This window comes from Solanum stenotomum, chromosome 11, assembly GCF_019186545.1.
Source record: "Solanum stenotomum isolate F172 chromosome 11, ASM1918654v1, whole genome shotgun sequence".
In the NCBI taxonomy this organism is placed as follows: domain Eukaryota; kingdom Viridiplantae; phylum Streptophyta; class Magnoliopsida; order Solanales; family Solanaceae; genus Solanum; species Solanum stenotomum.
In genome coordinates, this window is record NC_064292.1 from 4,035,878 (window position 1) to 4,052,161 (window position 16,284).

General features: G+C 37.1%; 2 protein-coding genes and 1 pseudogene across 2 annotated transcripts; 2 read left to right on the forward strand and 1 right to left on the reverse strand.

Annotated features, from left to right (window-relative positions):
- Positions 1–700: 700 nt before the first annotated feature.
- Positions 701–9,283, forward strand: LOC125844829 (clathrin interactor EPSIN 1-like). The gene is made up of 12 exons (XM_049524170.1): positions 701–758; positions 906–954; positions 1,087–1,138; positions 4,224–4,303; positions 4,407–4,485; positions 4,682–4,765; positions 4,900–5,045; positions 5,148–5,366; positions 6,586–6,746; positions 8,050–8,222; positions 8,315–8,708; positions 8,817–9,283. The coding sequence occupies exons 2-12, from the start codon at positions 914–916 to the stop codon at positions 9,026–9,028; spliced, it is 1,641 nt and encodes a 546-aa protein (XP_049380127.1). The 5' UTR covers positions 701–758; positions 906–913; the 3' UTR covers positions 9,029–9,283.
- On the forward strand, positions 2,403–2,478 carry LOC125846177 (U6atac minor spliceosomal RNA; annotated as a pseudogene).
- A 257-nt stretch (positions 9,284–9,540) lies between the features above and the next one.
- Positions 9,541–15,427, reverse strand: LOC125844828 (protein HEADING DATE 3B-like). Its single transcript, XM_049524169.1, has 5 exons — positions 14,464–15,427; positions 13,422–13,830; positions 13,174–13,348; positions 11,064–11,115; positions 9,541–10,950 (listed from the first exon to the last, which is right to left on the reverse strand). The coding sequence occupies exons 1-5, from the start codon at positions 14,674–14,676 to the stop codon at positions 9,970–9,972; spliced, it is 1,830 nt and encodes a 609-aa protein (XP_049380126.1). The 5' UTR covers positions 14,677–15,427; the 3' UTR covers positions 9,541–9,969.
- Between the last annotated feature and the right edge of the window lie 857 nt (positions 15,428–16,284).

Below are 16,284 nucleotides of genomic sequence, written 5' to 3' on the forward strand. Positions count from 1 at the left end.
ATTTCATAAATAGGTTCACTATTTTTATATGTTTGTGTTATTTGGGTTTTGTACGCCATGCATTGAACATGTATTTAATCACAATGGCAAGTGAATATTTTTAACTAATAAAATCTAAAATATATAAAGTCGTAAATATAAAAAGAAATCAAAGATATTCAACATTTATGTATACATATAACATAATTTTAATTTTGTATTAAATATGATCTATCTATTAAGGAGATTTGATTGAATCTTTATCTCAATTATCTAATTATTTATTATTACTATTACTCTCATACACATGTTCTTGCTAGCATGTTTTTCTCCATATATGTATTTCCTTTTCATTTTTAATTTTGATATGTGTTACTTGAGTCGAGCCTCTATCAAAATTAAATTTTCTATTTTGCCTAAACAAAATAAAATACAGTACTTTTTCCAAACATCACATGTAAAGTACACTAAATACATCATTATTATTGTTCTAACACAATACCACTTATAAAATATACAAATAAATTATTGTTATTATTAACATCGTTGAACCAAACCCCTTATCATGCATCTAACTCAATCAACACCCTTGTAATGCGTCTAATTCACATACGTGCACCTAACTTACACGTCACCCGCTGAGCTTTTGGAATGAATGAATATTAAAGAATTTATCCATTATTTTTAATATCCACGATAGGAAATATAAAAGAACAAAATAAAAGTAAAAATTCATAACGAACTTCGTCTTTCTTCTTCATCATCTCTGTTCGAGCATTGTAAGATTTCTAGAGATCTCATCGGTTGCAGATATATTTTTCATACAAATTACCAAAATATATAAAGAATCATTTTTTTTCAGTTTCGATTACATATTTTTACGAATTTAAGCTTAATTTTTTTAATTGAATTTTGATGATTTGCAGATCGAACAATGGATTTCATGAAGGTATTCGATCAAACGGTTCGCGAAATGTATCCCTTTTTCCCTTTTACCCTCTTAATTTCTCGTGTTTTTTATTTCATTTTGGTGAATAATTTTGCAGATTTTTCCTGTTCTATCAGATTTTTTTTTAATCTTTGTAAGTTTTATACTGTGTTTTGCAGAAAGAGGGAGGTTAATTTGAAAGTGTTGAAGGTTCCAGAGATCGAGCAGAAGGTAAAAAAGCTTAGAATTTATTATGTCAGCTTTCAATTTATTTTTTTTAGCATGTGTTAGTTCTTGTAGATTACTAGGTTGCTCAGACTCTTGGGTGCGTGCTTGATACTTCAAAAGTAGTGCATTTTGGACTTTGGATAATACAAAACGGGTGCGGTAACAATTTTGGAGGGTCCGAGCAACATAGTTGTAGAATACACATCAGGCGCATAACCAAGAAATTAAGAAAATTTTCCAAGATTTTAAGTTGTTGAGTGTGAAGGATCCATGTACCAACAAAAACATAGGTCGTGTAATTCCACGAGTGGGGTCTGGTTAGTATCCATGCACCCACCACTAATAAAGGTAGCATGTGTCTTACAGGCGAAAGAAGAAGGGAGGCAGGGTGCATTGCATACATTTGTTCATGTAAGCTCATTAGCTAATTCTACGACTCGAACCCTTGATGTATAGGTCAAATGGGGACAACTTTACTTTGCCCTAAGGCTCACTTTCTAGTTTCAAAAGAAAAAAGAAACCGGAAAAGGGGGAAAGGAAGGGAAAATTCAAGTTTTTGTTTTCCCACTAATCGGCTCAAGTTAACCACATTGACTGATTACTAAACTTAGGATTTGTCTGAACTGCTTTTGATTTTGCTGAACTGGCTTTGGGGTGCTTTCAGTTTCCTTCTTGTTGATCAATAGCTTTATATTTAATATGTTGTGGTATATATCAACCTCTTTCTCACATGCATTGTGAACTGTAATGTTCTGTCACTCACATTAGTATGGTTCATCAACATCTTCAAGCATGTTTGTCCATCATCTTGATCAGGAAACTGCATGAGTTAGGAATCGATAGTCATTTTTGTATATGACACAACTTGCATTAATTGTGTGGACAGCTTTGTTGGGTTTAATGGGAATTGACCATAAGAGATTAAGATCCGAGGATATTGTAGTTTCTGTGCTCTGTATTTTTTTTTTTATATCATTGTGTCCGGGACAACTTGTGTGCTCCTCGACTAATTCCACCGGATACATACCACCTCCCATCATCAACAAGTATTAGATGGATGGGAACCTATTGACAAGAAATCACCTAGTGTTTGTTGTGTCTGCTGAGAATTGAACCAGAGACCTTATGGTGCTGTATTTTAATGCTGATCTGCACCTTTTAGTTTTTGTTACACCTGGCTTTTTCTGCACATGTAATCTTTTGCACTTATTGATGATTTTTGTCATCATAATCACCTTATTTGTCCAAAAGAAAAAAAGGAAAACATGTGTTCGTAGAAAGGAGAGATGGTTGGCATCTCCCCCGACAGGGACAGGAACAGCCTTCGGACTTTACCTTTTTTTGGCAATAAACTGTGAATATTCTCATACCAACCAAAGCAACTCAACATGTTTTTACAATCTAAGAGCATTTAGTGATCTGAATCCTCTTCTAGGAAGATTCTTCAGCTTCTATAGCTAGACCTCCATCATACTTTCCAAAAAGAAACAAACAAAACCTATATTAATTTCAAATTCTCTGTATCAAAACTTGGCATCTTCTTTCTTACCGAGATCCTGCGATCATGCTCACCCTTTCTCTAATTTCCTTCTGTATTTGTATTGTTATAAACCCTGTGTCTATATTCAAACCCCTGTACACTCTCCAGTTTCTTGCTTGCCATGCATAATAGATCAAGGCACCACATATTGCTGCTGCTAGTTCCTTGCGAAATTGTCTCCATTAACTGCTCTTGATCCAGCGCATACATTCCTCTACATTTTTGGTTGGGATTGGGATGCCAGACCATCTACTCATTGCTCCCTGAACCTCTACAATCCAAGTGCAATCTACAAAAAGATGTTGCTGAGTCTCTACTGTATCCATAGCACACAAACAACAATCAGTATCTCCTGCAACTGGAAAAAGGAAAAACAATAACTACACGATTTCCTTTGTTCGAGTTATAATTTAGCGTCATTTATATGACATGCCCTTTAGGGTTTAAGAAATGCATTACGGGAGTGCAAAAAAGATTACTCTAGCCTGGTAATTCTTTTGCTTGTTGGGTTGCCTTCTAGGGTCACTATACTGTTGAGAACCTAGCCTTGCATTTTAAAGCTTTAAGGATATCCTTGCTTCCCTTTCTCTGTTACCTGATAGAGGGAGGAAAAATAATAGCAAAGAAAACATAAAAGAAGAACGGAATAAGCAACAATGTGTTGGGTCACTGGAGATAAGTTTAGCAAACAAAATTTGTTTATCTTTAAAAAAGTCATCATTTGATGCGCAAATGAGATATATGAAAGTCATAATAATGTCTGAGCTGATGGTGATTTTATTTGTCTAGGCATGTGGTTATGGCTTTTTCTGTTTTACTTTCCCACATGCACACAATAGTATCAGATAGTGAGATACGGGGAAAAAAAAGCAGACTACATGGTGAGATTACTGCGGAAACTTTTAGTTATATAGATTGCATCATATATGAGTTATTTACAGGTAATCATGAGAGAGCATGTGATGTGAGGGACCACCGTTTCTTATGGGTGAAATGAGGCGAATTGAAGAAGTGTGGTCTTCAGACAGTGAGGCACAAAATAATCAGAGGGACAAGCTATCACTTCTTTGAATTTGATCTTAAAAGATTAAGACAAAAAAGGAGAAAAGGAGGATAAAGAAATAGGACCTTCACTTGTGAATAGTAGGACTCCTCTCACGATACACTTCTGTGTACTTTTTGTTGTCTTCTCTCTGTGGTTGCAGCAATTCTTCTATAAATAGTATTGTTTTGCAAATTCTCAGAATTGCCTCTTATCTTCCTTTTCCCCCTTTGAAATGACTCCTACTTCTTCATCTTTTATATGTAGTCCTCTTCCTATGCCAGTTCTACTTCTGCTGCATTTCCTTTTTCTTCTTCTTCTTTCTTCTATGGATTGTTAGGGAATAAATCTTGCAGTTAAAGCTATCATGGTACCATCCTAAAGCAATTGAGGCATATGGCTTTCTATTTTTTCACATTTAAAAACAATGGATTTTCATCGTATGCTCTTTGTCTCCTATCCCCTTTGTGATCTGATTAAAATGTAGTGTTTTTTTATTTGAATAGGTATTGGATGCTACGGATGACGAGCCTTGGGGCCCCCATGGTACTGCATTGGCTGATATAGCTCAGGCCACAAAAAAATTGTATGACCTCATCGATAAAGTTGCTAATTCTTATGGATTTTGGTATTTGTTCTCATCATAACGGTAAATTTGTTGACCTGTCGATTACTGGTGCATTCTGCAGCTCTGAGTGTCAGATGGTTATGAATGTCTTGTGGTCAAGATTGCCTGAAACAGGGAAGAACTGGCGTTATGTCTATAAGGTGTGTATTATATCTTTTTATGGTATCAAGGTTTTGTAGTTGAGTGTCTGCAAAATTAAGAACCTGTAGAAAATAGTGGAAAAAATTTAAAAGTCAAGCTTCTGGTGGTCAATTTTGTTTACATTTAGTTTCCTTTCTATACACTTTCTTGAATCTTATCTAAGGTCTAATAGTTGTGAAATGATTTTGTTACCAGTCATTGTCTGTTATAGAGTATTTGGTGGCACATGGATCTGAGCGCGCAGTTGATGAGATTGTAGAACATACCTATCAGATCTCAGTACGTATTTTTGTTTCATTATATTAAATTTCTTTGTCAGTGACAGTTGTTTCATAGTCATACTAAAAAGAGTTTGGTCTTTAGCCTCCTTGTCGTGTATTTACATGTTTCCCTGTTTACTTTTGCTACTCAAGTCTCTCGCAAGTTTCGAGTATGTTGAACCCAATGGGAAAGATATGGGAATCAATGTGAGGAAAAAAGCAGAAAACATTGTGGCACTATTGAATAACAAGGAAAAGATACAAGAGGTTAGAGAAAAAGCTTCTGCAAATCGCGACAAGTAAGGAAATGCTTTAGTGTCTGACTTTGCTTTAGATTACTTAAGATCCCCTCGTAACTAGTGCCATGGTTGCACGGTCATGATGGAAATGCTACCTTTTAGGTACTTTGGACTGTCATCTTCCGGAGTAACAGTTAAGTCAAGCTCTTCCTCTTTTAGTAGCAGCGGCAACTTTCAGAGTAGTGATCGCTATGGAGGTTTTGGAAATAAAAATGATGGAAATTCATTCAAGGATAGTTACAAGGACAAGGATCGGTATGGTGAAGATAAGGTTGACCGAAGTACTTTTAAATCAAAAAAGGGGTCATCTCCTTATGGAAGGTCAGTATGATTTTTTTTTTCTGCACTATGCTTCACTTTATCCTTTCTATTTTACTGCACTCTTTGATTCTTAACCATGTACTGTTGGTTGAGAAACTCGTGTGATTCATATATGGGGTTTGTGGTATGGGTTCTTTAACTATTGCTTTCCTTATAGTTGCTAACGGCTTGTAATGTACTGATGCATAACCATCCAATTGCCAGTTGTTTTGAATCTTTGCAGAAGATGAAGAGATATTTATGCCTAGAAAAAGGGTCAATAAGTTCTTTTTCTTTCATATATCTGATCAGTAAATAAAAGAGCCAACATGCTTGAGACTGAGGTTCTTTTGTTACCGTCTTTCCTCCTTTCTCATTCCATCCCCACCGCATAACTTTCCTCTCCAAAGCAAGTTTAAATTTAGGCTCTTCAATTGCCTCAACCAGGCCCATGTTAAATGAGTATGACATGGTTATGTGCACTATATATGGACCATACAAATGCGCTAAAATCTTCTTAGAAATTTAACATATCCCTCAGTTACTCATACCTGAGTGGCATAGCATAGTTTAAAATTTTATTTTTTTTTGTTATTTTGGTCATCTTTTGCTCCATAATCAGAAAGGAGGTTATAATTGATAAAGAACTGCTGAAATCTTCCATAAAGAGGCAACTGCATTTGGATTGTTCTTGTTCCGAATCTCGTAACTTAGTTGACCACCTTTAGGATTGCTATATGCAGGTTAATGGGTTTGTAGGCTGCTGTGTCTGAAGAGAGTGATGTAGAGTGTAGACTAGAGGAAATAGAGTGTGCTGTTTGTCTAGTTTCTATTGACTGAGAAGTGTAAGAAAGCATAGAGAGAGCGAGAGAGATGTGAGAGGAGACAAAAGAGAGAAGAAAAGGTAACTGGAATAAAGAGTTGTATTAGTTATTTTGATATGATAGAGAGAAACTTGTCTCTTTTTCTACATTGATTCTCTTCTCAATTGGGTCTTCAATTTTCTGAATGGCGTCTGCACAGTCTGCTCCATGCATTCTTTCGGGCCTCAATTGTTGTTTAGTTCTCCCTCCCATATGTTTAGACAGCTTATATGCACCAGTTTAAACTTTATTTTTTCTTCTTCATTGCTTTCAAATCTACTGAAGTTTAAGTGACTATCATCACATACAACGGTTCGTATTGTTGCATTTCAACCTCAGTATATCTCCCTTTTCTTGAATTTGAGAATATTTTGCAGCAATGAGCAAGCCACTGCTTCAGCTAGTGGATCAAAGACCGCAAAGAGAGTAGGTAAACCTGATAAAGCTAGTTCTAGTCCTTCACAGAGCGCAGCTGCATCTTCAAGTAAATATGAGGAAGATTTTGATGATTTTGATCCTCGAGGGACTTCAAGTACTAGTAAGTATCTTTATATCAATCTTTAACATTTGCAATTCTAGTCTATGTTTTCCAGAAGGCCCTCACTTTCCAAGTCCCGATAATGTTTTGCATTTAAAGGTGAAATGTCACTAAAGTTTTGCATACAAAGGCGAAGTGTCACTTTTACAGACTAGGTGGTTTGTGCCAAAAGATAGAGGTCTCATGAGCAGAAGTGGAAGAATTTTCTCTCAAAAGCTTAGGTTCTTTCCAAGGGGAAAACCAAGTAAATTGTAAAAAGATGTCGGCCTTGTGATGCCTTAAAAAAGGAAAAAAAGATGTGGGCTGGACCACAAGATGCTAAAGCAGTTAATTGGTTATGAAAGTGAAATACAAGGTTTGCTTGTCCTGCTTTCCTTTCTGTTTCGTAGAGAAGACGTTCATCTTTAAATCAATTTCTTATCTGGTTGAGGAGGTGCATCAAGTACTTTGGATGTTCCAAACATGCGGGGGTGGGGATGGGGTGCTGTTGACAGGAATTTCTGACTTGCAAAGTTGAGAAAATATGTGTCAGAAAGTAAGACATGGAGGTTTTAAAACTTTGGGTGTTGCTGGAACTTATTTTCTTTTTTTTTTAAGGAAATGACTTGCGATATAAAGGAAAATAAGTCAAGTCTCCAACTACTTGGGAGCAAACAAAAAAAAAAGGACTCCTAAAACATTTCAAAGAACTGAAAAATAAATAGAGAGACATCTTTCATTGTGGTCAGTCCTCATGATTTCATGTCTCTTCTTTATATATGCTTTATGAGGTAGCTTTAAGATAATATTTTAATGCTCCAAGTCACAGCATCAAATTTCCTTGTGCAAGTCTTTTAGTTTTAGTTTGAGACAGGAGGCGTAGTTTATTTTATTTTTTATATACCCTCTTCTGCCCGCATCTTCGCCTTTTTGTATTTGTTCATGTAGTCAGCCTGTTGCTTGTGTGATTAGGGGTTCCGCAATTACGTCTTTCTTTTGTCAACCAGTCTCTGATTGATTCTTTTAATTCTTTTGACTGCCAGTAAAAGCTTAAGGACTTGATTTACTTAAAAATGGAAAGAAAGCCTAAGGAACTTGAAAACTTGTTCTCAACAACCTTCCATGAATTCAGATGGGGCAATTCCCAAGTAAATGTTTTTTTTTGCGGGGGGTGGGGGCTTCTGTTATGCAAAATATTTTTAAAAAGGTTCTTGCTGATAATTAATTCATCTGGAACATTTCCATGCAATTCATCTTATAGCTGGTTCGGGATTGTGGTGCAGTTGTTTCCTTGCAATTAACTACTTCTTTCACTGTCAAGCAGAGCCTTCTACAGGAAACTCTGGCCAAGTAGATCTATTTGGGCAAAATTTGATGGGTGACCTCTTGGATGCACCAACACCTGTTCCAGCTGATAATTCTTCTGTCACCAGTCATCCATCGGAGGTTGATTTATTTGCTGACGCCAATTTTGTATCTGTGAAACCAGAGTCTAAGGTGGGGGTAACCTCTTGGTCTCCGGTTCATGCTTCTTTGCAATTGTACTTTTTTTGTTGTTAGTTATAAATTGACCATGTTCTATTCTGCAGATAAGTGTAGATCTGTTTGCTTCCCAGCCTTCCTCTTCACCTGTAGCTTCTTCAACAATGGATTTTTTTGCTGCACCCGATCCTGTTGTTCAACCCAACGTCAAATCTTCAAAACCAGTCCAGATAAATACTACTATGGTCGATCCATTTGCTACAGTTCCACTAAATAACTTTGATAGTTCTGATCCTTTTGGTGCATTTGTTTCCCCTGCTGATCCTATATCAGTACCCAATGTAAGTGCCACCAGTGGTGGGAATCAGCAGACTCCTACCAAATTAGACAAATCTCCTCTCCAAACAAAGCCCTCACCGAAGAAGGATAATTTTCAACTCAGCTCCGGAATATGGGCTGATTCATTGAGTCGTGGACTCATTGATCTGAATATTGCTGCACGTAAGTTTCTCTATGCCTATACATAGTATGCTTAGCTTCAGAGTAGAACTCAGGCAATAGTTACTTGTTGTATAGATGATTGCACTTAACATTCTGTTTCCCCTACAGCTACAAAGGTCAACCTTGCAGATGTAGGCATCATGGGTGGATTGACCAATGGGTCCGATGGGAAGGAAAAAGGGCCAACCACTTTTTACATGGGTAGAGCTATGGGTCAAGGAACCAAACTTGGCCAATCCAGGTTCACGTCCACAGCAACTGGTGCAGATGACTTTTTTTCAAGTCATCAAAACTATCAATTTGGCAACTTCCAGAAGTGATTTTTCATCAAAACAACTGATATTCGTTCTCCCCAGCTTCCTCTCAGTATTCATTTGTGAATCTCACAGCTATATTGAAGTAGAGAAGAACAGCATATCGGTGCAAGTTAGGAAAGTGATCAATGTTGTGTTAATACCAGGCCACTAATTCATACACTATGCAACTATAATGCAGAAATATTCTTGTACTTGATCTTATGAATCATGTCATAGGCATTTCCCATTTATATAAAATAGATGTCACTCAATTCTAAAGCTACCTAGTAAGTACTATTTTGGTATATGCTTGTCTACACTAGCTGATACTATTCTGACCCTTGGTGATCCAATCAGAAGATAACTGAATTGCTACTTAATGGTTTCATGTCAATGTTTCAAAAATCTAATGGTGACCACCAAGGAGTGAGGTGGGATGGTTGGGATTCCACTAGAGGTTTCGGGTTTAAGTCTTGAGAACAAAGAATCTTCCTGCACGGTGTGGATTCAGATCAATGAACCACTGAATTTCGGATATCAGATTGTTAAACAAAAAAAAAAAGTAACAATGTAGAGTAGTTTGCCATACTTCCCAGTATCTCAAGACCAAGGAGCTAATGCAGAACAAATCACCCAAACACATAACGAGTTCAGAATTACAACATCAAAAATTAGCCACCCTCACCCTCTAAAGATAGGGCTGAGCGTCTTTCGGAAATAGCCTTTCCACCTCCATTAGGTAGTGGTAAGGTCTGGATACACCTACCCTTCCCAAATCTCACTTGCTGGAATTTCACTGGATATGTTGTTGTTGCTGTTCACCCTTTAAAGATAGGGGTGCAACACAAAGTAGTTACCTTTAACGTGGCTCACCAGCTGAGTTAGAAATCCAATTACAACAATACAGTCAAAGAGGTAACAACAAATAGACCAAAAAACTCATCATCCTGGATTAAAAATCTGAATCAATACTGTTTTCTCTCGTCTTGTATGGACTGAAAAATCCGAGCAACAGATTCTGTAGCTGATCGGGCATTGTGAGGTGTAACTTTGATTGCTAGGGCAGGGCGTTGAGGAAAATGAGGCTGAGGCCTAAGAACGGGATTGTCAACAGCTGGAGAAGTTGGGAAGTGATGAAATGCACTTCTTCCTCTTGTGGAGTTGCCCATGTCTACTGCACGAATTCTTTCACTCGGACTACTTGCAGTACTGGCCTGCAACTCAGAATCTCTAGAGGGGTACAATCTCACACCTTCTGGCATGGTTCCATCATTCTCACTCCCAGCATTACTTGAGTTCTGGTGTTGAACGTTAAAACTAGCTCTCCCTCCCGATAACTGACCTTTAGAATGCGATGCAGCAACCTGGTTCGATTGATATTGAGCTGGAGATGGGATTGCCGGATTCATAACTGGCATGCCAAAGGGACGAAAGTAGCCATGACCAGTCGGAGGCGCAAAGGGAAGTCCATATGCTGGAGCTAAAAAGTTTCCCATCATTGGAGTCGACCCTGGGGGTCCACAACCTCCGTATACTGGACTCATGACTGCAGGTCCAGAGTGTGGCTTGAACACGAGTCCTTCAGAAGGAGACATCATGGGTATCAACCATTGGTGCCCCGGAGGTTGATTGAAGTACCAAGGACTCATAAGGGAATCATGTTTTACAGGTGTTGGTAGTTGTTTTCCTGAAAGTGGATTGCAGCTAGAAGGTTGCCTACCATTGTGTACTGAAGAAAGAGATGTCTTTCCTACATCATTTTCAGCATTGCGTTCCATCCTATCTTTAGGTTTCCCTGAATCATTCTTTGGCCGCGAAACAATTTCAGGTGCTTTGACACTATGCTCCAAAGAAATTATTTTAGCAGACAACCTCTTTACAGGTTTGCCTAAATAAGCATTATCTTCGAGATTCACATTTGGCGAAGCAGCTATCAGTTTCTGGACCTATTGAGCAACAACCGGAAAAATTTGAGCAAAATGCCAAGTCCAACGAAAGACGAGGAATGTTAATCTCAGTGCTGATACAAGATGCAATTCAGCCTCTACAGCTGCCTTACCTTGAGTAGTCTATGCAACTCAAATACTTGGACTGCAAGCATTCTCTGCTGGCTGTACCAGGACAACAGGGACAGAATCAAGATAACAAATAACATATAGTAAAAGATTAGCTGTTAAACTTCATACATCCGAAATATCAAATACAGAATAGAAGTAATAAAAGACTAATGTACAGTTGAAAATCAGCTGGAAGAAAGAGAACCACCAAGTTGACCTACAGATAACAACAAGAACTCAAGAAATGATCACTAGAGATGGGAAAATGATTATGTAAGACCAGTCTGAGTTCCATCATGATGCTTGAAGAAAAGCATCTCTACGAGCAAAAAGGCAACCAATAGTTAAATGACTGGTGAGTAACTGAGTCTCCACTATGACTCAGATGTGGCGGAAAAGTAGGGGCCAGTCTCATTCTTCATTTTTCTTTCTAAGAAACTGTAATATTGAATATTGGAAATCAAACGAATTAAGATGCAACAAAATGGACAGTGAGAATTCATAAAGCCGAGAGAAACAGCTTTAATTGAGTTGTAGTTGTTAATATGCTTAAAGACAGAGTTAGTTTTTTGCTCTACGACACAAATAACCATTTTTTCCTGTTTTTCTCTTCCTGTTGTAGTTGTAACGCTTGCATCTTCTTGATGCTTTTTGTTAATGATATCCTTCTTATTTCATCAACAAAAAAGAGGCAGTCAACACTAATGGTACAACTTTTTCTCCTACATAACAATTTGTTGCATGATTCCCAGGTACATATCAAATCTAAGCTTTTGAGGTCAGGGAAAAGAAGATCTGCATGCTACACTCTAAACTCATCCAACAATCGTCTACAACCCAGGAAAACCAGCCAAAAAAAGGCCCAAGAGATAAGTCGACAATCAGTCAAACTAATCCAGTGGCGACAGCTCACCATGAAACTACAACACGTCTTACATGGTCCCCACAATGCATAAGTGAATGTGAATAAGTGCTGAATTAATGGACGCTACACGCATGACCCACACTGTGAGAACCATCAGACTGCACTAAGAGGTCCAACCTCCTTCATGCCATACCTCAAAAATCCTACTATTCACACAGAATTTGTCTAGAAGAATTCGTCAGTTGATAATTGCAGGAACATGAACAAAGAATCCCAACACATGAAAACCATCACACCACCTTAACTCAGTACAGGACCATATACTCCAAGAATACCATGACTACTACCACTTTTAGAAGAAGAATATTAATTATATATAAGTACCATACCACTCTTAAGAGTCATTGTCCTTAGTGCTTAAAAAAACTGAAAGCTATCACAATCACATTGTATTGCAATAACAAGTCGACTCTAGATTGCTAAAATTCAACAAAAATAAACTCGAGCAAACAGTAAGAAGGGTTAGCAATACAAAAATTGTTAGATCTAACGTCATACAAAGTCGATCAGCTTTAAAGGGAAAATTGAGTACACTATAGAATGCTAGTTAATGCTAGTTAGCATGTTAATTAAAGTTGTCTCTTTTTCATATTCAAATGGCAAAGTTCACAAATGATTTTGACAATCATCCAAGTAAGTGACGTGTCATTCAACGTGCTTCAAATGGTAAAGACTAAGCCATGTAATGAAAAGATCTTCAAGGCACATTGTTTAACAAAGTTGCATACGTGCAGTTGAGATGTAATTTCATGTAGAACTGACTAGACCACAAATACATCATAGGCATCATTGAAATAATTTGTAAATACAGCTGTAGGTTATGAATGGTTATACTATACACATGTATTCAGAAAGAAAAGGTAACTTAAACTACCAAGCACATATCCGTGCTAATTGGCTGCAGAAATATTAGAGGAGCACATCCTTCATTTCAATAAAAACAAAACCATGAGGAGACTCAAAAGTGACAATTTTTCTACTTTCACTGTACAAGTGATGACCTGATACACTTTAAACTACATCATCAGCAAGAAAAGTCAGGTTCAAAACAAAGCCAATTTATAACATCCACAGATACCATCTGCCAAAAGAGAATGATAGGGATCATCTTTGCACAACGTGATAAGAAAATGAAGATGTCAAGCTCAAACAATCAATCAAAGCTATCACTAAGAAACCAGACTTACTTGGCAATAGCTCGTCTTGCTTTCCAGAAATGTTTTTGTCCAATCATTCTGACAACATCATCAGGAGATATGTCCATTTCAGATACATACTCGACCATGGAAGTCTCTGATATTTCATCACTGTGGGCCATTTCTCCTGTTTGTGATGATTTACACGTCTTGTCTTCCTGGGAGTCTGTATCATTAATAAGGTTATTAGTTTTATCCTCTCTTCTGATGATAAGTCATCCAAATGGAAAGGAGATTACCATCATCAACATCTATGACAGATCCAGAAAAGACAGTGCAATCAACTTGAGAATCAGATCTGAATTCCAACTGTACTATATTGGTCTTGTGTGATTCACCAAAGGTATTAACAAGATTCTCTCTCGGTTTGAAATGCGAGAGTTGATCAGTCCGCTTCAAAGTACCGTCTCGCTTATCTATAGATAAAGAATCTGAGGTACCTTTAGAATAGTCCTTTGTGCTTACTGCACGCTCCTTGGAGTTACCAAAAGTGGGAACTCTAAAATCTTCCTTTTGTGTCTGCCTTTTAGACTTAACATCCCGCAATGGAGTATTTGAACCAGAACTACGTCCATATGGTTTCGCAACTGGATGTCTTAATGCAGGAAGTTGTCTTGAGAAAAATACACCTCTTTCGTGTTCATTCTCCTACACAATATTCTGAACTCAGATATAACAAACTCAAACAACTGCAAAACTTACTATCCACAACAACAACATTGACATACCGAGTATATTCACACAAGTGGGGTCTGGGGTCAACATCAAGAAAACTTGAAACCAGCCACAGGGAGTACCGAGTACCACAAGGAGAAAGAAAGGGAGAACGTGGAAATGACGTATTCAATGTGGATTATGCATCAAACTTGGATAAAAAGACCTATAAGAAAGGGGAACACATTGACATAGTTGAATATCATCCTCCTGGAGCTTTTAAGTGAAGAATTTGGGAAGTAGTTGCAATTTGGTATTTGGTAAAGAAGAAAAATTCCAATGTAAGAAGCCCTACTCAAATGGACAAATCCAATCGGACGCAAAATCACTAGGTGACTTTTCCCCCATCTATCCAAGGTAGTGGACAGAGTTACTAGGTAGTTGTGTTAGTGGGAGGTAGTAGGAACCTCATGGAATTAGCTGAGGCGCGCACAAGCTAGCCCCGACATGGCGGTTACTAAAACAAAAAAATATGGAAATTCAAGCAAAAGGCTGACCTAAAACCATTGGCAAAATTTGGAATATATCTACTATGAAGTAAAATGCAATTATTTTAACTTGCTTTACCTGGCTTGAGTGAGGAGGGACCAAATTTGCACTGTTACTACTGTTATGAGGCAAATCACCAGGGTTGTATCGTTGGGAAGGGATACTAAGCTGTTCATAAAGAGCCATCTTGTTCCTTGGAGGTGCTCTTGGACCTCCTTTTTCTGTATCATTAACATGAAGCCTTGGAAACATAGGCCCCATAACTTTCTCTTCACCTATGCCTCTTTTCATCTTTCTCTACCTCAGTAGCTAACCTCCAAAACTCACGAATAATGGTTCCGCCCCTATACCCTTCTCCACTTACTCCTCTCCTATTCGAAACTCAGGAATAACAGGCCCATCCCTCTACCCTTCTCCACTTACCCCTCTTCTAGTCTTTCAACAGATACATCAAAGCACTTTTTGAAATGACATTAGCGTTTACACCAGCTTACACACACACCTCAACTATTTCACAGGATACCTGCTACCTCCCACCGGCACAAACACAACAAAGTACTAGTTAACACTGACTAGTTCAAGAATCCCCATGAACAACCTTCAACCATTCAAGTAATCACAAATTCAAAACCCCAGATATCATACTCAACCCATTTTCTCCAGTGAATTGCAAATTCAGATTCCACAAACAAAAACACAAGAAATTGAAAGCTTAAATATAAAAATCTGTTCTGTTACCACAAACTCCCCATAACTCCTCAAAACTAATCTGACTCACTTGAGAAAACAATAAAATCCACTGACCCATAAATCAAAATCAGTTCTTTACCTCAAATCAAGCACTTTCAGAAGTACCCAAAAGCAAAAAGACACAAACTTTGCTTTGCACAAGAAGAAAGCCTCTTCCTCACAGTACAATGATGAACAAAAGGCTAATGTTGGGAATCAACAGTGAAGCAGAAAAAAACAAGAAATGATTCTTATAAATGGGTAAAGGGGTTATGGATTCTTGAGAGGGTAAAGATCCAGGGGCTTGGGTTGAAGCCTCAAAGGGAAAGAGCCAAAAAAGTTTGACCATGGACCCATAATAGACAGACAGAGCATATAGATAGTTCTATCACAATTTTCTTTTAAAAAAATCTTTCTTTTTCTCATTCAATATTCGATATTCATCTTGAAGATTAACTAATTTAAATTCACAAGCACATATAGGACTATACTATTCAAGGAAGCACTCCTATCAATTTTTTTATACTTAAAACTCAGAACAAAATTAAAGAATGAGCAACTTCATCTTCTCCACCACGCCTTGAAATTAAATATTAGTGTTTGGAACATTGATTGAGGTTCCTTTAATTTTTTTAATACCACATTGCCAACTTGGCCAATAATAAATCAAGAATGTGTCACTTTTAATAAGTAAAATTTGATTAGGCTGACAAAATTTTGATTGTAGGTAGAGGAGTCTTTAATTAATTGACTTCTTGTTTTATCCTCAAAATTTCAACCATTTACACTTTTAAAGATCTTCAAAATCTTTTTTGCCTAATCAGCTTCTTTTTTTTCCATCCTAACATAAAGCTTAGCTCAAATTACTATTACCAACATTTTTGGTAATCGAACCTCAAAACGGATATTAAATATTATGTAAAGGATGCTTAGCTCAAATTACTATTACCAATATTTTGGAGCCACATAACCTCAAAATGAATATTAAGTCATTTTCTTCAGAATATTCATGTGATCTAACAAGGATACTTAATTTTTAATTAATTAAAATGTGCAGTTTTTATCCTCTCTTTTTTTTTAAAACAATAATCTTCACATATTTAATGAATTATATTTTATGGGAAATATGCTTCGTCAAATATCACAAAGACTATAATTAAATTTATTGGT

What these genes read in the sequence shown, in the direction of transcription:
- LOC125844829 (XM_049524170.1), top strand. Translation starts at nt 914, where the DNA reads ATGGATTTCATGAAGGTATTCGATCAAACGGTTCGCGAAAT. An exon ending in TTCCAGAGATCGAGCAGAAG is followed by an intron (nt 1,139 to 4,223) that starts GTAAAAAAGCTT and finishes TTATTTGAATAG; the next exon opens with GTATTGGATGCTACGGATGA. An exon ending in TCGAGGGACTTCAAGTACTA is followed by an intron (nt 6,747 to 8,049) that starts GTAAGTATCTTT and finishes ACTGTCAAGCAG; the next exon opens with AGCCTTCTACAGGAAACTCT.
- LOC125844828 (XM_049524169.1), bottom strand. Translation starts at nt 14,676, where the DNA reads ATGAAAAGAGGCATAGGTGAAGAGAAAGTTATGGGGCCTATGTTTCCA. An exon ending in TCCCTCCTCACTCAAGCCAG is followed by an intron (nt 13,831 to 14,463) that starts GTAAAGCAAGTT and finishes AATATTGTGTAG; the next exon opens with GAGAATGAACACGAAAGAGG. An exon ending in TGTCATAGATGTTGATGATG is followed by an intron (nt 13,349 to 13,421) that starts GTAATCTCCTTT and finishes TTAATGATACAG; the next exon opens with ACTCCCAGGAAGACAAGACG.